General features: G+C 36.1%; 2 protein-coding genes and 1 long non-coding RNA gene across 22 annotated transcripts in view; 1 reads left to right on the plus strand and 2 right to left on the minus strand.

The window, feature by feature from the left end:
• Positions 1-1,643: 1,643 nt before the first annotated feature.
• Positions 1,644-15,860, minus strand: SIRT5 (sirtuin 5). Of its 6 annotated transcripts, none has more exons than XM_026670002.2 (10): positions 15,615-15,860; positions 14,325-14,534; positions 12,686-12,814; positions 11,204-11,337; positions 10,330-10,555; positions 8,940-9,027; positions 8,241-8,294; positions 7,009-7,126; positions 5,239-5,354; positions 1,644-2,372 (listed from the first exon to the last, which is right to left on the minus strand). In XM_026670002.2, exons 3-10 carry the CDS (start codon positions 12,798-12,800, stop codon positions 2,297-2,299), a joined length of 927 nt encoding a protein of 308 aa, XP_026525787.1. In that variant the 5' UTR covers positions 12,801-12,814; positions 14,325-14,534; positions 15,615-15,860; the 3' UTR covers positions 1,644-2,296. The 6 variants fall into 6 exon arrangements, with proteins under 6 accessions (XP_026525787.1, XP_026525785.1, XP_026525786.1 ...); XM_026670000.2 differs by having other exon boundaries at positions 12,686-12,817; XM_026670001.2 differs by lacking the exon at positions 14,325-14,534.
• Positions 15,861-16,369: 509 nt separating this feature from the next.
• Positions 16,370-20,382, plus strand: LOC148131426 (uncharacterized). The gene is made up of 2 exons (XR_015748820.1): positions 16,370-16,559; positions 20,115-20,382. It is a non-coding gene; the product is annotated as an uncharacterized LOC148131426 (long non-coding RNA).
• Positions 18,879-20,684, minus strand: part of KIF13A (kinesin family member 13A) — a 69,976-nt gene continuing 68,170 nt past the window's right edge. For all 15 annotated transcript variants that reach the window (XM_087961377.1, XM_087961372.1, XM_087961371.1 and 12 more), the window contains one exon: positions 18,879-20,354. In XM_087961377.1, coding sequence (XP_087817503.1) covers positions 20,077-20,354 — 278 coding nt within the window. In that variant the 3' untranslated portion in view covers positions 18,879-20,076. The remainder of the gene's footprint in view (positions 20,355-20,684) is intronic.

Raw genomic sequence — 20,684 nt, forward strand, 5'->3', positions numbered from 1 at the left:
CAGACAGCTGGTCATTTGCATCCTTTTAGAGGGTCACCTGAGTCGTACTCCTGGTTCCTGTAGTCTGCAATTTAGAAATCCATTCCTACTCCCACATCATACAAAGGGTATTCATCCCAAATTGTATAGCTAAAAGTCTGTAGAGATTCTTAAGTCGTCCAGGTCATGGTTGTCCCAAAGGTGGACAACCACCTTCAGGAGGCAACTGAGATTTCTTGGATTATTATTATTATTATTTTTTGAAGAAAAGACTATCCCGTCAGAGCTGAAGAAGTTTCTTGGATGAGAAACTAAACATCTTCAAAGAGAAAAAGCAAGAAAGTCCAGTTGCCTCCTGAAAAAGCACCTTTGGGATGCCCATGGGAAAGAAGATCCCAAAATGTAGGTTCTGACAATTATTTTTCTTACACCAATTGCAGCATTTTATGCTTCCCTCTCTTCCCAAAATGAAGAGTGGTCTGGTTAATTATGTCCCTTTGGTGTATCTGTCTGTGCATTGGATGAACATCTTTTCTTTCTAAACAGCCCATCTTTTATCTTGAACAGCAAATTAAGGTAGTGGTAATTGGAGTTGGTAGGAAGTGCAGTCCAAAACCCGGGCTATTATAATTGGACCGAAAAGCTGTAATTTGGCAGCAGGTTTTCAAGAAGTCTATCCAGGTGGACAGGGCAATCTAGGTAACCAATGAGTGACAGGACATAAACAGAAAAGCCTTTGAACCAGCAAGATTACATACTTTGATATTACATGTTCCAATTCTGTGGTGCTCTCTTTGACCCACTTTAATATCTGGTCTTCCATATTTGTGCAACAATCTCTTTTGCAGAGTGAACTTTGCCCTTGTCATTTGGAGAAACTTGAAACTTTACCTGTTCCTTTGTTGTTCTTTTTAGAGCAAGTTATACCCCCATCCTCATAATGGAATTGCTAGCAGACGTTCCACTTGTTCTGAGCATGATTTTATTTTCTTTATATTGTCAGACCAACACAATTATTACAGTTACCATAGGAAAATGCTGTCTTTTAGGATTATAAGATTCAGTCTTGTTTTTCAGATTTTACAATTATGAACTATTTATGCTTTCTACATCTTTTTTGTCACACGACTGGTCACTGACCACCATAAAATTGTAATAATCCAAAGAGATGGTAGATGTGATCCAAGGCTTGACACCTATTTCAGCAGAGTGCTTGAATTTGGATTCTTCCACTGAGCAAGATTGGCCCCTTGCAACTTTAGGATTTGAAAAATATTCTTTCCAGTTCACCCAGCCAAACTGACTGCTAAAAAGGAGGGGAACAACCGTGGCTAATAGCATCTCTATAAAAATGCATATTACAGGCATTCAGAACGGCTCACTGTGGAAGAAACCAGCGGAGCATCCGAAGAGGAGGAAGGGGCAGGAAGCCACCTTGCTGCTTGTTCTCCACTTTCCACAAAGCTTTTCACGAGGAACCAGGGGCTGCAAAATGTTACCTCTCCATTCTTTCCTATAGCACAAGCAGGCCTCTATATCAAGCTCAGTTCCCTTCAATGTGTTTATTAGTGTTACTCTAATAAGGGGCAGAATATAATCAGTCTACTCTATGCTACCTGCTAACATAATATAGCCTTATTTTTTGATCAACAAAACGTTATTAATCAATTAAAAAGGCATTGATTTATTTTAGTGCATTAGAACAGCTAAGAATTACAACTAATTAAGTCCATACATATATTCATTCAACTTTGGAAGTGAAATGGAAGTAGGCAACCATATGTAAATTGAAGCTATTAATCTATTTTTATATTGCTTACAATCTGAGGCATTTCATCTTATAACAAAGAATACTTTTGTTTACTGGTTTCCTGAAAAGTATTGGAGTGTAGGCTCTATTAAAAGCTAGCTTATTCTTAAAATGTTCAGTTTTACCCCGTTTTCAGAAAATAATTTTGTGAAATATGAATAATGGTAACATTCTCTTTTTTCTTGACATTTATCCAAGATACAGTCTGAAACTATGAAAGTACAAATATCCTTTTCACCATATTTGAGCAGTTTGTATATTTATACATTCAATTCACATGATTTTTTTCCCAACAGTGATAACCACTTTTCATGTCTCTGTCCATCATCCTTTTTCACTGCTCATTCTTGTCATCTGAGAAACATGATTTATTTTGTTCACCATCATCTTGACATTCCATTGTTCAGTTTCAAGCAAGGTGTTTTCCACAGGAGAACTTGTTCCTCTTACATTTGCACCATTACTGACATTGGCAATTATAGTTTTTCTCTTACTTCTCATAAATATTCAAGAAGTGATCTCAGTTTCTTCACAGGCAAGGGCTGGGGGCAATGTAGTGCCACAGGGACCTGAGAAATGGAATCTGAAAAAGATTTGGGATTTAAATTGTTTTTCAATAAATTATACATAGTGTGTGTGTGTGTGTGTGTGTATGTGTATGTATATGTATATGTATATATGTATATATGATGTATATATGTATATATGTATATATATAATATAATTTAAACCATTTATGGAGTTGCCACGACAGTACCTATTAGAAATGCATTTTGACTATTATATCAAAACTTCAATAAAAAAATAAGGCAACCTTAGGAGAGAGGTGTCTGACCCCTCATGCTAGTATAAAAAGAGAGACTGCTAAGCTTTTTCTTATTCATTCATCTTTCATATTCATTTGTTTTTCCATGAATGTCTACAGTGTTACTAAGAAGACATAACAAACTAAAAAATTATAAGTAATAAAGTAATTATAAAATAAAGTAATAAAGTAATAAACTAGAAAATAACCTTGTCTTTTTTTTCTCCAAAAAGTTTTTTGTTTTTTAATTATTTAAATACATCTTTGTGAGAACAGTGTGGTTCCAGGTGTTTTATATTTTAAATCAATCATATCTATAATCACAAATACAACTTTCGAATATCACTTCATTATCTATTATCATTTTTCATCTTTATATTTTCATAAATTACTTTGCATCAGTCTTTTTATTTTTATTCATTCACTATCTTCCTTAATCGTGTACAATTTAATCTATTCATATCATTTCATTAATTATTCAAAATTTCATCTTAATTTAGTTATCCCTTCTCTAATTTAATTACCATGTTTATATTATCAAATCTGTAATATATCCTCATTACCTTAGAAAAATGGATAACAGAATCTTTAAATCATTATGAATATATTAATCAATTACTAATTTCCTCAATCATGTATTCTTGTGCTCACCATGTTTACAATTTCATACCATTCTTAAAACATTTAAAAATTCCATCTTAATTTATATTATCCCCTATTATATTCCCCAATATTACATTTGCCACAGTTGCTTATATTTTATTTTCTATATGTTCCCTTCCCTCTAACATCTCATTTTTGCACAAGAATATTTTCTCTTAACCAATAAGTTCAAACTTATATTATTGCCTCATTATCTTATATATATGAACAAAAAAAATATAATTCATTAAAAATATTATCCTATCATATGGTTATATCTATTCTCTATCAGACTCCACATAACATTTCTTTTCATATATTAACTATTAATTACTTGCATCTTATATAAACATTTCTATCTTACTTAATCCATTATGAATTCTTATTTTCATCACTATTACATTAGCATTATTCCTTCTTGTTCTTATTCTTAATCCCAATTCCTCAAAATCTATTATATATTTTTACTAAAAATATACCTCCCTCCTTTCCATTTCTAACCATCTCTAAGTCTTTCCTTTATATCAATTTGTTTTTTCTTTGCTTGCTTACCATTTACTATCATCTTTTGGCTTTTTCCCTTAATCCTTTCTCTATTTATCATCATTTCCTTATATTTTCTCTCACATTTCAGAAAGTTTGCCCTCACCCTCTTTTGATCTCCTCTCTGTATTTCCCTAACCATTTCATTTATCAGCATTCCAATCTCAATATCTCCCCTTGTTTATTATATCTATCATTAATATCTCGTGTTCAATTTATTTTTTCTTCTTTTGTATTATTTGTTGTTCCTTTTATTCTGTTTCACTAGTTCCTCTTTCTTCTAGCTCCTCCTTTCTTCTTTCTCCTTCTACCGTTGCCATTTCTGAATTTTCTTCTGTATTCTGTATTTTAGTGCATAAATCCAACATTCTATCCCACATCTCATTCATGTCTTGAATGTCCATCTGTATTTCTTTGCATATATTACTCATCTTTATATTTCTTATTGTTCCAATTGTCCAGTATCCAGTAAGTTTTATTTTATTTAAACCATTGTCTCCTTTTTATTTTAAAATATCAATGTCCTCCAAATCTTTATATCCCACTGTTAATCAGACCAAGTCACCAATTGTTCCAGGGATAGTATCCTCCTGTATCCTTACTTTTCGATTATAATATATTCCAACTTCCGGTGGTCTTATTATAATCTCTTTCTTTTATTCCTTTTTTAATTTCTTCCTTTAATAAAATTGTTAGTTTGAAGGGATCTACAGGATTCTTCTTTCATCAACAAGTGGCGCTTTTAGTCCAGTTTCACAGCCACTCTTTTTCCGTTTCTTTATTTAGCTTCACCAATTTTAAAAATCAAATATTATTTCTCTTTAAAACAATTATTTCCAGCATTCAGATTAATGCCTTTCGATGCCAAATCCTATCTGATCACCAATTCCAAATTAATATTCTTCCAAATTAATTCCTTTTCAAATTTAAAGGTTTTTTTTTTTTGACTCTTTATATTTCCCAATTTCTTCTATCTTCTACCCGCCGCTAGCACAATTCTTTATTCTTATTCTTCTCTATTATAGTCTTCTGGGGTAGTACAAATAAAATAGATTCTTCTCACCCTTCTCCAAACACCGTTCCCAATCTCCACTCCAGCACTGCGCTTAGATGTTCCTCGTCTGTCCCAACTTTGTATCAGCCATCTTGGCACACTCTTCTCTCCGTCGTGGCATACAGAGCAAGCTTGGGGTTTTTACAGGGGAGTTGCGTTCTCCCCCGGAACCTCACTGGGTACCTCTCCTTAGCTTCGCCATCCCTCCGAGGCAGCTTTCAGCTCCATTTGAAGCCCACAAACGGCAAGAAGCCAGCGCAGGAACTGAGACCTCTGTTCGCTGCTTCTGGTCTCGTCGTGACGTCAAGTCAATAACCTTGTCTTTCTAACAAGCATTTATAAATCCTTCCAACTCTATTTACATTACTGCAAAAAAGATCTCACCATAACAACAAAAGGTGTTACCTGAACTTATCTGTTGCCGGAGTGCTTTGCATGTTGAATTCTGCAACTGGCACTCCCCTGGCAGATACCTGAGGAGCAAACATAGCAGCAGGATATACTACAGAAGAAGTTCCAATCTGTGAAAGAGAAACAAAACATGGCTGTATCAAAGTCAGCAACAGGCTGACGAACTAATAAAGCATTCATCTGACTTGCCCTCTAACTTTTCCTGAGGCAAATATTTGCTTTCTCAATCTCTTTTAACTAGAAAGCTTGACCCCAACCATAGAAATGCAGCATTAGGACCAAACAAATGGCAATACTAGCCTTCAGCCACAGATCTACAAGCCATTTCTCAAATGCTATTCCTGCTTTGGACTCAGATGTTTCTTATCTGACCATTTGCCTTGGCTGCAGCTCTTCCTTCTGATCCTCAAAGTTACTCTCATAGCCCATTGTAGTAAGTTTTAGCAATTAACACAAATATCAAATCAGTTTATACTATTATTTTTGCCCACCAATTTGTGCATGCACATGTATGTGCGCATGTGTATCTGGGTTATTTTTGACTCTGGCAACTCTCTGGATAAGTCCACGCAGATTTCTTGGTGAGATTTTGAAAGTAGTTTGCCACTGCTTTCTTCTCCTAAGAGTTACTGGCCCAAATTTCCCCAGCTGGCTTTGTGCCTAAGATGGGACTAGAACTCCCAATGTTCTCGCCTGATTCTTTAAACCACTGCATCAAACTGACCCTCATTGATTATAATAAGAAATTTTAATTTTAATTATAATTAATAAATTGACACTATTGATCTATACAATGTTCATTTTGGGATGCTCCAACTTAGTAGTATTTCTTAGAACCTAAAACAACAGGGGTCTTGGAGGTCTTCTAATCCAACCCCATATCCATGGCAGGAGATCCTATGCTATTATGGACAAATGGCTGTCCAATCTCTTTATGAATGTCACCTTTGCCCAGCTCCTGAGTCAGCTCTTAACCAACCACAGTTGATTTGGGGGGGGGGGGAAATCCCTAAATTGACACTTTTAAACATTGATGTGGGAAAAATCTTCTGAGAATATTGTAGACAGCCAAGAAAACAATCAAATGAATTGCCAAACAAACACAAGTTCTCATTCAAGGTACAAATGACCAGGCTCCAAATATCCTACATTGGATATATGACCTAGATGTCTGGAGAAGGCTCTAACACTGAGAAACATGAAAGCAAAGAGAAGAAGATGGAAACCAGCAGGCAGGTGGTGATGGGTGCACTGTTGGAAGACCTGAAATCCCAGGATAGGGACAGGTCACCACAGAGAAAATCTCACTGTATGGATGTTAGGAGTTGACAATGATTTGATGGCACATAATTAAGCTGGGCTGGAGAAGAAAAACCCAGGGCTGGTTACTAGGTTGGAAAAAATGAAAAACAGAAGAAAGCAGTGTATCGTGTATATTGTTGTCAATGAAGCATGCCACACTTGATATTTGTTGAGAGATAGATATCTCTCCTAAAAAGAATAGAGTTTTACTTAGTTAAATGTCCTAACACCGAGAAACACTATGGTTAGTAGTTAAAATGTTGGATTAGGGTCAAGGAAACCCTGATCCTAGTAGTCTTTCAGTCATGAAAACCCCTTGAGTACTCTTTTGGCCCAGCCCATCTCATATTTTAGTGGAAGGGAAAACAGAAGGAGGGAGTACAGATATTTAACCCCTGGATTAAAAGTGGAATACAAAGTTAATCAAGTAAGAAAAGCAAGTAAGTTTTAAAAACTACTCACCACCAAACAAAGATCACATATCTCAAGTTCTTTTTCAACCTCTGTAAGGATATTAGAATCCAAAGTTTCTCCAAACCATACAACATGAGGTCGCAAGAGGCCATTGCACAGTTCGCATCTGTCTCCCACAAAATATGGAGAAATTATATGTATAATTGAAGCAAAGCAGAAAGTTTAGTAAAGCAGTGTAAAAGAAGTGATCACTATACTTTAGAATATGTTGTACATGTATCAACTTCACTGCAAAATTATTGTATATTGTTTAACTTCTAGAAAAATCCATTAGGAAAATCTTCATATTTTGTACAGTATATACATTTAATCCAAACAAGCTATTCAAAATATTTCACCAATCTTGATATTGTTGTTATGCAAATAAACATTCCAGCCAATGAACCAAATCTAAGTTTTTGGATTTTAAAATAGAGAAAATTATACATATAATGCTGCTAAAAATCACTGGGCCAAAAAAAATACTCAGCTTAGATAAGTCATATAACAAAAGGCTGGACTTTCATAATATTAATATGAAATTCATCATGTTAGTCTATGATAGCATAAATCCACTGTTTTAATTAATTTTAATCCTAAAACCTCTTAGAATGAACAGAACAAGAATAATAGCAGAATTCTAAGCAACTGCATTTCAAATTAGGGGTCCCTGAATTAAATATATACTTAGAAATGCAGCTTAAGAGACAGTGGTCAGTAGCCCAACAGGTATCCCCAAATGGTGGAAATCATTCCTCAGCAAAACTGAGAGGAAGATTGGAGGCAATTCTACTTCTCCTGGAAGTTTGGGAATCTATTCTCAAGCCAATTTAGAAATAGGGAGGGGGAATAAAGGGAAAAATCCTGGACAAGAGATCCCTGTCACTGATGGATTATTTTTATCTCGAGCGTGACACTAGCTAGATGCTACCAATACTTTCATGGACAAAGCATTTTAATGTTAATGCAACTGTTTTCTGATTGTTTGAACAAGAGTGTACGTTAGGTGTATTCTTTTATACTGTCCAACAAATGCTCTTACAGAACAGAGGCAGCATGTATATTCTGTTCCCTCTCTGAACATTAGAGTTAATGAATATGAAAGCTGCAAACTTGTGGTCATTCAACTGCAACCCAGATTTTGTTGTAGCGCAAATAATAGTATCATGGATAAACACACACACACTGGGTTTGTTTTGTTTTGTTTTTTTTGAGAAAATTGACATGAAATCAAAACTTACCGAGGAAGATCTCCCGCAGGAATAGTAGCTTCTTCCGTTTCAGGATCTGGAGCACTAGAGTTGTTAACAATAATAAGAACAAACATTTTACTCATAATAAAGTACCACATAAGTATCATATTCTTCCTGATACTAGAAAATGTTTAGTTTTGATCTTATTTTAGTGAGATAATCAACAACATGCACATTTTTCCCCTTGAAAACTAGTTTGAAAAAAGCAATAATGATTTTAAGAAATAGGCTTAATTGGCAATAACAAGGAAAAGTTTTACTCTAGTGAGAAATGAATACAGTATTTTGCACATTTCCATGTAATAAAGCTTTTCTTGTTTTCCTTTTTCCTACTTTAGATACCTTATTTTTTGAGATATAATTTTCTTGAAATTTTAAACATGAAGGAAGTAATTCAGCAAAACATCAGTCTTTGCACAGTCCTCATAACTGCTCATCTATGTAAATGCTTAAGCAGACGTTTATATCCCCCGTTCTTGGAATAGTGCTCCAAAATTACAAATTAAACCGCTAACAATTCTACATAGCAGCTACAGTAAAATACTACATATATGATGTAGGGGCCTACACAGGACAGCAGCTTGCCCACTCTAGGTTCATATAACTTGCCTGCCTATTTAATGGTACCCTGTATTTCTATCATTCTTCACTAATAAAAACTGTGACTATCATGGCACAGATAATTACCCTTTTCCAGCTAAGGCAGGACAGATTGGACTGTTGTAATTCTCCACCACATTTCTACAACTGGTGCATCGGGTTTTGAATAAGCTACCTGTGACGTTAAGCAATAATATCAGATTACAATATTAATATTTAAACTTTTATTTCTGGTAAAACTATAGGAACATGATACAAAATGAGAAGTAACAATATAGCTTTCATCTACAACAAAATCTAAGTTAATTGTAATATTTTGAAAAATGGAATGTAAGCACCAACACGTACAAGTTATAAAATACTATACAAAAGGAATGGTAAATAGCCAATTATTTTTGGTTTACATTTCCAGACATAAAAAATGCTTTCCTTACAGAGATGTTTTAATTTCCTACATACTTGTAATTTGGGAATATGTAATGTTCATGCATATTTCTAGAGCTACAATATTGCCCATTTCCCTTTCTTGCTGAAATGACTCCCTTCAAGATCTGCTGGAGGCAGGACAGGAATAACGGGCTTCAGAGAAAATAAAAGAATCCTCAACTGTTCTGTATAAAAATGTGTACATAAGCCTTGAAATCTTAATTTGTTTATATATGTAATTCTTATTGTCTGTTTTCAAATGTTAATTTATAATCCACATTTTAAATTCATCTTATATATTAAAGAAAACAATGCTTTTTTAACTAAGCAGAACCTTAAAATTGCCTATTTATTTGAGCAGTGGTGTTGGGAAAAGGAGTAATACAGGTAGTCCTTGACTTACAACAGTTCATTTAGTGACCAAAGTTACAAAAGCACTGAAAAAGTGACATGACCATTTTTCACACTACAACAGTTGCAACATCCCCATGGTCATGTGATCAAAATTCAGATGCTTGGCAACTGGTTCATATTTATGACAGTTGCAATATCCCTTGGTCATGGGATCAGCTTTTCTGATCTTCTGATAAGCAGTCAATGGGGAACCTGGATTCGCCTGACAACTTTGCTACTAATTTAACTGCTGTGGTGATTTCCCAAACAACTGTGACAATAGAGGCCATAAAATTAGGCAAAACTCACTTAACTAATTTCTTGTTTAACATCAGAAATTTTGGGCTCAACTGTGGTCATAAGTCAAGGACTACCTTTATTATCCTATTCTTCCATACTTCCATTCCATGTTTCCTTAATCAAAATCCTTTATTATTATTTTTGCTCATAAGCTAAAATATAGGAAAAAGCTTTCAATCTTTACAATATAAGCATAAAAGCTATTTTGATACTCTGCTGAGGGAGAATCAAGAGAAAGAAAGAATCCAGTCATAGCATGTGCAAGATCTTAGTATGGAATTTATACTGACAAATAATTATTTATATTGATTTATTAATATAAAATATGATTAAACGAGCCCTTTCTGTGAATTCCTACCATGAATTTCTAGAACATGCTTTGATCCTGCTCTTTTGTGGAGTTCATCAATGTTTTGTGTGATGATCGCAACACTCCTGCCTTGTTTGCTTATCTTAGTCTCACAGTCTGCTATGGCAAGGTGTGCAGGGTTTGGTTGTTTGGTCATCATTAATTCTCTACGGTAATGATAAAATTCCCACACTCTAGAGGGATTCCTTGCAAAAGCTTCTGGAGTAGCCAGTTCCTGTGAGAGGAGAAAATTGTTATTTTTCTAAAAGAAAGAAAGATCCATAGCTGACTATGAAAACTGACTTCTTTATATGAAGTTGCAACAATATAAAATCAGTTTGCGTTTATACAGTGTATTCCTATGTTCATAATGCTTTATGAATATCATGGGGGAAGGCTAGTATAACTTTGGCCTGTTTGCTTAAAACCACACATTATATCAAAGCAAGTTTTTATATAATTGAACAATACCCTTTCCCCCCCAACTAATCCATTAAAATAAGATTTTATATCATGTTAGTAAAAGTTAATAATTCTAACAGAATTGAACTACGTTTACCACAGATACTGTAAGTATTCCAATCTACACTGAGACAATTTTGAAAATAATTTGTTTGACACTGTTGTGTTTCATCTAGTAATACACTGAATGATTAGCTAACTAGCCTTCATATCAAGATTTTAAGTCTACTATAGAGTTACATGTCATTCTAAGCAAAGGACTTGGTTTTTACTTAGAATACTGTGTGAGTCAGGCCACAGTATCAACCATACTCAAAGCAAACTGTTGCTTAACACATGTCATACTAGGTATTAATACTTAAAAAGTATTAAGGCTTTTAAATAATATTTAGCATCCTGCAAGTATATCTATAGTACATACTTGTGCATGCCATTTCCTCCAAAAGCCTCCTGCACCTCGGAAAGTTGGAACGCCGCTCTCTGCACTGATTCCAGCCCCTGTGATAATTGCTATATGTTTTGCTTTAGCAAATATTTCTCGAAATTCAGCCATATCTTAAACATATAAGAAAAATGCAAAGAAAAATATAAGAAAAAATTAATACATTTTGAAACATGTTCTCAATACACGTTATTTTTATTAGAGTGTGGAAAATTTATAGTGAAATTGTTTTTCAACTGTAAAGGTTCCTATTCTGGGTGGTCCTAAATGAATTCAATCCAATAAGCTCTGCCTAAATGTTAGATGTGGATCTTAACATTTCTGAGGACAGACAAATATGTCCCAAAGGTAAATTATGCTTGCTTGTCTTTTGAATGTTTAAACTAGAGCTAAAAAGGAGAATAGATAGTTTATACTCAAAATTAGATACACATGAAATCTATTTTGCATGGTAAAATCCAAGGAATCTTATGCAGCTTGGCATATAAGTCCTAAAAAATTAGAAACAGACTTTTCAACAATTTGTATTGATATTTTCTTGTTTTTACGTAAATATGTCAAAGAAATGACAGCTTAGTTCTATGATTATTTAGCATATCTAATCAATTTATTTAAAAAAATGTTCTTTCTGGGGCTAATGTTAATTGTTATTTGTTGGTCAAATTTAGGAGGTCCAACTCTATAAAATCATTGGGTTGCATACAATATTAAAAAAAAATACTATAAGAAAAAGAATGAAGCACATCCAAAAGGGGGGAAAACATTCCAATTAACATATAAAGGGATATAAGAGTTTGCCACCCACAGTAATATAAGATCTAGAGGAAAAGTTGGTTTTTGGAAACTTTCTATAGTTAACTTTACTGCAAACCTGAGTCAATAATTTTTTTTTACTAGCTTTAAAAACTGACTGAGGAATAAGAAACAAGGAGATTTCATATGAATCATTTAATACAGTATGAAATCGGTTCCCCCTCCTTTCAGATTTTATATTATAAGTAAAATAAATCTCATTTTTTATCTGAAGAGAAGAAGCAGGCAAATTTGGGGAGCTAGATCATCCGATTGCTGTTTTTAAACCAAATGATTTTTTGGAGAGAGTAGACATGGACAGAGAAATTATGAGGAAGATATAGTGGCACAGGAGAAGCAATCACCCCCTCCCCGTTTATTTAATATGGTCATAAACAATTTCTTTGCTCTCTTCATTCAAGCTAATAAAGCTAAATTCAACCTAATTCAAGCTAATGCATTTGCCAGTTTTACTTTTAAAAGAAACTTAAATGTACCCAAAATATTCATTTAACAACAGAAAATAAATTAAATTCCATTATTTGTACAGTCTCCACCATTAACTGTTCTCAATGCCCACATACTGTGCATGTCTGATGTCACAATTCCTTTGTTATACAAGAAGTGATATTTTTAAACTTCTGAATAAATAAAAGAATCCCATCTTACTTGAACTGGGTCGTGCCATTTCAAAGTATGCCCTTTCTTTCTTGGCTGGAGCAAGTTTAAGCCCGCAATATACTTGAGAAACCACGTTCCTCACGGTAAGGTTGAAAAGCTTCATTAGGATCCTGAATACTGCTAAGCAAGATTGAAAAGAGTAAAATGGAAAAGTAGCCATCTGACAACATAAAAAAGCAAAATGGGTTTGCCTACATTTATCCTGGATATATTTCATAGTAATTACCATAATACTATATTAACTAGCACCCTAATAAATTGGCCTACATTATGAGCTACATTCTATTCTAGTCCAGAGCACATAAATGTATTATAATACATTGCTTTTTATGTTAGCTTTTCTATGATTGAATGTTCCACAAAGATTGCATCCTTCTTTCTTCATTTTGCCCATAGCCTTCCTGCTAATACAAGTTGTTGAAGCTTTTTAACACATATTCACCAGAGTGACACAAGAGAATACCTGAAACTGGAAGCTTGAGAAATTATTTGTCAAAATGTATCTTTTCACAAAAGAGAAAAAAATCTAATTTTATTCACCGAAGGACCAGTCCAATGCAATTTATATCATTAATTTTTAAATTCTACCCCTTCTAACTAGATTTAATCTTTTAATAAAACCTTTTTAAAAATCTGATGTTAACTTTTATCTCAATATACAATCTACCAACTCAGATAAGATTATTCACATTTCCTGCCTTATCATTTCCTTCCTCCATAACTTTGTCTATGAAGATTCTAAGTCATCCAGGGTTGTTCCAAAGGTGCTTTTTCAAAAGGCAATTGGATTTTCTGGTTCTTTCTTTGAAGATGTTTCACTTCTCTTCCAAGAAACTTCTTCAGCTCTGACTGGATAGTGAGGAATGGAAGGATTTATACTCCTTGCAGACAGCTGCATTCTTATAGCAAGTCAAGTTGTTAAGGCCACCTAGAAGTTTATTTGTGTTGTCAGGGTGAATGGTGCAATTGGGTGTGGAGCCTTCTTGGAACTGTTGAAAGGACTATGTTTTTTTATTTTATTTATTTATTTATTTGATTTGCCAATTGTTTACAAGATAATAAGTATAAGTGTATACATAGTTGTGAATACATGAAATGGGTACATATAAGAAAAATAAAAGAATAAGAGAAACAATAGGACAGGGACGGTAGGCACGTTGGTGCGCTTATGCACGCCCCCTACAGACCTCTTAGATAGATGATATCATATCCCCCCCCCCCACAGGTGGCCTCTTTGACCCCTCTTTCAAACCAGCAGTTCTCTCTGTCCAAAATATGGACTTTGCTATTTTCAAAACAACGGCCGTTGTCTTTTAAATGCAAATGGACTGCTGAATTTAGTGGGTTTGTTCTCTTACGTTGTGCCATGCCTTTATGAAGTGGTTCATGAAGCTGTCTGCAAGGAGTATAAATCCTTCTATTCTCCATCATCCAGTCAGAGTTGAAGAAGCTTCTTTCTTGGATGTCTTCAAATGTCTTCAAAGAAAAAACCAGAAAGTCTCCCTTGAAAAAGCACCTTTGGTTGACTCAACTTTGCTGTGATGATGAATGACTCGAAGGGACTTTGCTGTCATAAGTGACTCAAAAAAAATGTTCATATTACAGAGATCCTTACAAGATGACTTACCAGATGTCACCCAATGTGTCGGTTATTAAAGTATTCATACATTCACTTTTAGTTGGGAAAATTCACTAGGAATGCTGATGTTATTAGGTAGAAAGCCCAATGCCAAAATAAGTAGGGGGAAGAGTTGTTTTGAGATGGGGGAGGGGAGAAAGGAGGGTAATGGCCCAGTGGCAAACAATACTGCAATCCCGTTCAGTTCCAACTGAAGTTCTAAAGGCAAAAAATAAAGAAAGTAACAAAATTTAAGAAGAAAAAACTATAGAGATACGTTTTGATCAAACCAATTCAAGCTACCCAAAGCTTCCTTATCAATAAAGCAGGATTGGAGATAGGGACAGCAGCAGATGCCCCATGAAGCCTAAAAAACACTTGACACCCTTTAAAAAAAAAACTAGATTAAGTGACTATTTAAATTCAGCATCTGGGGTCCTATCATTTTCAGTTCTGCCTACTGCATATAATTAATGGAGGGAAAAGAAGGGAACACCAGAACTTTAGTTAGCACAACCGTAGATTCACCACCTTGAGGTGACGTACAATACGTACGTACATACATATAGTCCTCGACTTACGACCACAACTGAGCCCAGAATTTATGTTGCTAAGTGAAAAATTTGTTAATTGAATTTTGCCTCATTTTACGGCTTTTCTTGCCACATTTGTTAGGTGAATGACTGCACTTCTTAAATTAGCAACCCAGTTAAGTGAATCTGGCTTCCCCATCGCCGTTGCTTGTCAGAAAGTCGCCAAAGATGATCACAGGACTCCCTGGGACACTGCAACCGTCATAAATGTGAGTCCGTTGTCAAGCATCCGAATGTCAATCACTTGACTGTGGTGAATGCTGCAATGGTCGTAAGTGTGAGAAAGGGTCATAAGTCACTTTTTTCAGTGCCGAACGGTCACTAAACGAATGGTTGTAAGTCGAGGACTACCTGTATTATAAAAGTGGGATACAAATATATTATTATTTCTGTCACAAACGGCAAGAAAGAGGCCTAAACAGACGAGGGCCCGCCTCTACCCCCACCTCCAATACAGGCCACCCAGCGCTTCTGGACTCCCCCAAGAGGGGCTGGAATTGGTTCTTCCTCCTCAGGTAATGAGGCAATGGAAGAGCCAGGAACAAAACTCGCCCTCCCGCCCCCGGGCCACACTTAGTTGTCGGGTCCCCTTCCTCAGAAAGCGGGAGAGCAATGCGGCAAAGGAGCCATCTAGTGAAACCCACGGAGCCCAGCGCTCCCGGTTCCCGAAGGCTCCGAGTGTCGATCGAGCGGCCGCTTTACTTACCCCGAGCCCCGCCTCACGCTTCCCCGGGCCCGTCCAGCCACCGCGACCGTAGGCCGCCAAGATGTGGCAAGCGGGCCCAACCACCAGAGCGAGCCCCCTGCGGCGCGCACGAGGAGGCCCCGTGTGAAGGGCGGCACGTCCCCCGCGCGCCGGTCGTCCCTAAAGTGCCTGTTCTGGGGTTGCTATGGCAGCGGTGGGGGGAGGCAGAGGGTGTCCGTCCACGTCTCTGTGCTCTCGCTTCGAACTGACAGGCATCGCCAGCGAGGCGGGGTTTAGCGCCGGGCTTTTATGGGATCTTTTTACGAATTCTGGGAGTTGAAGTCCGCCTAGCTTAAAGCAGCCAAGTTTGAGAAGCGCTGGTCTAGATCAAGGGTCTTCAAACCGGACAGCTTTAAGACTTGTGGACTTCAACTCCCAGAATCCTCCTCCAGTCATGTTAGCTCAGGAATTATGGGAGTTGAAGTCCACAAGTCTTAAACTTGCCAAGGTTGAAGACCCTTGGTCTAGATCAGGGGGTTCCAAGCTTGGCTACTTAAAAGACTTATGGACTTCAACTCCCAGAATTCCTCAGCCACCGTGGGGAGTTATGGGAGTTGAAGTCCACACGTCTTAAAGTGGCCAAGTTTGGAGTCTATTGATCTAGGTCAGAGGTCCCCAAACTTGGCCACTTTAAGACTTGTGGACTTCTACTCCCAGAATTCCTCAGCCAGCTATGCTGAGGAATTCCCAGAATTCCTATGCTGGCTGAGGAATTCTGGGAGTGGAAGTCCACAAGTCTTAAAGAGGCCAAGTTTGGGGACCCCTGATCTAGGTGGTGGAAAGGAGCTGCTGAACTATGGTAGCAAATGTCTGTGGAGATTCTATGGTTGGAACAGATATATGCAGAAATCAGTCAGTTTGCTGAGAAGTACCCAGAGAAAGGCTCCAATCCTAGAAGACTTAAAGGTAAAGGTAACCCTGTCCAGTGTTGTGAGGGAACCAGCGTTTTTCAAAGACATTTCTGTGGTCATGTGGCCAGAATAACTATACTCCAGGCACAATGCTGTTATCTTCTCCTCGACTTGGTACCTGTTTATCTACTCACTTTGCATGCTTTGAAACTGCAGGATGGGCAGCAGGTGGGTTAAGTAACAGGAGCTCACCCTGTCCTCTGGTTGTGAACAGCAGCTGTCAGCTACAATTAAGTTTTCTCCCAAAAGAATGATTATGAGTTTATCTGAGATCTTGAGGTGTTTTTTTCTCCTTGTTTGAGGGGTGTTAATATCTGGTTATCCAAGTGTTGTCTTTGGAGAGGCTATATTCTGGTCTTTTTGTTTCCTCCCTTAGTGTTTGGAATTTAATTTTTTTTGAATGGTACGTAAATATAGTTTATCTTTATTGATGGGCCATTTGTCTGAATGCCAAGCTTGGGCTGTTTTTTTTTTTTTAAATTTAGCTTGGTCTAGGATGCTCACAATTTCCCAGTTGAAACTGAGTCTGTCCATGTGTTCCGAGATTAAAGATTTTCATTAAACCCTGACTGCACTACTTAGTAGCGTTGGGCAAAGTATTTAAAAGCAGGGCTTTGGAAGGAGAGATCCAGCTTTCTGTATGTCCTTTCATCCCAGAACTATTTTCATACAGAGACAACCTCCAAAGCAAACACAAGAACCTTTAAATGTGACTAGTTTAACACATTGAGTTGTTTGCTCATGCTAAAGCCATTTGCACAACTCCTTTGCTCAACAAGAATCTTGATATCAGCAGGCTGCTAGATGCACTGATTCCCAATGGGTTTCCTGGCACAATATAGTCGGGCAGCAAAGGACAAAGCTACACATTAACCAATTAGCCATATAAATGTAAAAACATAGAACTAAATAAAAACTAAATGAGTATATTTCATTCTGTATGGCCATGTCAAAAATATTCAGAGTCCTCCTCTGGATATAGAGTAGGCTAGATGGGTGACCACAAAGAAATGTCTTCATAATAACAGTATCCAGCTTACTTTATGTCCTTCCCACAAATATGTACAGTATAAGGCACCAACAATGATATTTATCACTGTCAGAATAAGAATACTAAAATACTGTTTTTAAATGGCATTTTATAGTTGTTGTAAACCTCTAGTTGAAACAAGATTTCTCTTTAATAACTGCATTGGTGTGTTGCATTTATGTGTCTGTATGTAGTTTATGTATATATACCATTAGAAGGCAGAGCTCATAACTACTGATTAAAATTTCCTATAGAATAATATATCCCATTTATAAAAGTAAGTGAACTTCTACCTGTGTATATCAACCATTCTCTACACACACACACACACACATTTCCCTCCCTCTTTTAATGCATTCAGGAGTGGGAGTAGCTGCAGTGAAAATGGAGAAGGTACATAACTGGGTGAGGCAAGAAGAAAGGTAGATAAACAAGAATAGAAAGAAAAGACAAGTTGTTTTTAAATGCTATAAAAATGGTTCTGTTCACTAGTCAAGCAACGGGCTAATACAGTTTAAACTAAGCTATCTTTATTTCTCAGCAAAGACATGTACTATCATTTGTACCTCATGCTTATTCACGACCTTTCTCATAGACTATTTATTAGATATGTGACGTGCTTCGATGTGGGAAGAGCAGCTGTCTGTGCCTTTTAATACAGCTGCATTTTTTTCTGAAATTGCATGTTTATTTTCCATTGCTACATGTAATCCTGGGGAAAGATGTGGAAGTTGCAGACAAGTGCTACGGTTTGTGCTCTGAAGTACCCTGTAGAATCACTTCTAAAGTGGCCCACAATCCCAAATGATTATCACTAGTTCCTCCCATACTCTCCTTGGTGCTGATGAGAATCCTCCTTGCGCTCTTCAAGTGGCAAAAGGAACAGGGAAAATTGGCAAAATTACTTTCCTTCTCACATCACCAGCGGAAATCCAAGTGGCAAAAGGAACAGGGAAAATTACTTTCCTTCTCACATCACCAGTGGAAATCCATAATTTCAGACTAAATTCAGTAAATATGTGTGATGAAGCAGCTTTCATATATAAGCTGGAAGCTACCTAATGGTATAGAAGACCATATGCATTGTAATCAACACAAGGAATGATGGTTTTGCAGAGGGGTTTGATGAAATCTTCATTGAACATACTTTATGTCTTTAATACTTTGTCATCTTCAAAAAGTGTATCCAGACATAAGTATAGAATATGCTAAATTTTGAATTACTGAACAGTTTAGTTAATAAAATGGTGTGTTACAGAATATAAAATCAAATAAGCAAAAACATTTATAAAAATCTGAAGTAAACACTCTGTATTCTAACACATTCTGTACCAATTAAATACAGTATAGCAGAAATAGAATATAAATTACATTCTTTACAATAATTGCAAAATACTAGGAGTTAGCTTACCATACATACAAATCAAACAGCAGTAGCAGCAGTTTGTTCATAAGGTCCCATTATCTCAATTACTCTCTAAAAAGTGAAAACTACAGTAGGCCATTCATATTTCCTTTTTCTTGAACCATTTGCTACTTTACATATATCCAACATAGTATCTATACATGGAATAATTCCCTAAAACCCTCAAAGCATAATACAAGTTCATATAAAAATATATTTACAGATTAAATCACCTTAGAACATTTTACCTAAGTCTTGTCACACAGCCAGCAACAAACAGTGCATTTGTTTGTACTTATGACGCTGTACTGCTATTTACTTTCTTGTGCCCACAATTTTAAAAAGCAGTAATACTGTTCCTGCATCTAGAATGGCTGGTTGGCATGTATACACACTAAAATGCCATATATACAATATTTAGGCATTTTAAATATTTCCAATAAATGTCAAGTTGACACAGTGGCAGGCCCATAGGAAGACAAAACATGAAATCAAAGTGAAAACAGTATCTTCAGTGTTCATATTAAACAAAAGATATACGGTAGCATGATGCCAGGTATTAACCTCTAGAAATATGGCACCAAGCTGTCAGTTAAAATGTATCCATACCATTAAACCATGATATAAACAGCATGTGTATTAATCTAATACAAATTCTTTGGTAATTAACATATTGTAGGTTTTCCCTCAGATGCATATTTACATCCCGTGACCTTTCCACCCAATAAAATATTCTGTATAAAATGTAACCCAATTTGTTCAGTAACATTCAGTAAAACTCAACAGTTTTATCTACAAACAGTGCATTGATATACATCCATTCTCAGGAATCCAATTGAGCTCAATGGAGTACGTATCCAGCTTATGATAGGATTGTATTCTAGTGTGCAACCGTGTTTGCCTTACGAGTAGACAAATGATACACAGTCAACATAGTTTTTTTAAAAAAAACGAACCATAAAATTGTATCTGTGATTCAAACATTCAATTACATCTTAAAACTACAATTTTGAAAAAAACTGTTTCCCTCCCCCACCCCCAGTGATATGTGCAGCAAGTGCAAAACCAAAACCAACCTCAGTTAATCCAAGATTTCCTAATCTCCTGTTTTCTAGAAAAAGCAGAAGCTGCTGCGTCTCCTGATTGACAGAAGGCTTCTGCTTTGAGAGAGGATGATCCTTGAAATGTTGAACTCTTCAACTTCTCCACATTGGACAATACCTGAGATTGTGAAGTTCTACTGCGTAACTTGACTTGAGCTGGTGATTTAGCAAGGCATTCAGGACGAACAAATATCCCATGTTGTGGTTTGCAATGGAAGTATTCTCTGCCTTTTACAGTTCCATCATGTTTTCCTGAAAACAAATAAAAGTTACATTATCACCTTGTTATGCTGCAATTTCAATAAGAGTTAGATTGAAAATCTGAAGTATAATCATCAGAGGAATTCATTTCTAGAACTATGCAAATATTCATTAAAATAGCATCTTCTCTAGACAGATTCCTCAGCTAAAGGAAGAACTGTTTTGTGAAGAACTGTTTTGGATAGTAAATTTATTGCTGAAGATGTCTCTTAACAAGTTTATAATTCCATTTTACTAAGGAAATGAGAAAGCCAGTTTGCCATAGCAGATAAGAAATGTTGACTACAAGTAAGGAATCTTGATTTCTAGACCTCTCTTGGG

Source organism: Notechis scutatus, chromosome 3 (assembly GCF_049901735.1).
Source record: "Notechis scutatus isolate UNSWTSFEM ecotype Mainland chromosome 3, rNotScu1.2, whole genome shotgun sequence".
NCBI lineage: Eukaryota > Metazoa > Chordata > Lepidosauria > Squamata > Elapidae > Notechis > Notechis scutatus.

Bases quoted from the DNA above. Each gene is read 5' to 3' on its own strand.
- SIRT5 (XM_026670001.2), bottom strand. From the start codon at position 12,800: ATGAAGCTTTTCAACCTTACCGTGAGGAACGTGGTTTCTCAAGTATAT. The intron at 8,295-8,939 runs GTAATTATCTGT...TAACAACTCTAG, and splicing joins CCTGCCTTAGCTGGAAAAGG to TGCTCCAGATCCTGAAACGG. The intron at 2,373-5,238 runs GTAACACCTTTT...AATCTTTTTCAG, and splicing joins CCGGCAACAGATAAGTTCAG to ATTCCATTTCTCAGGTCCCT.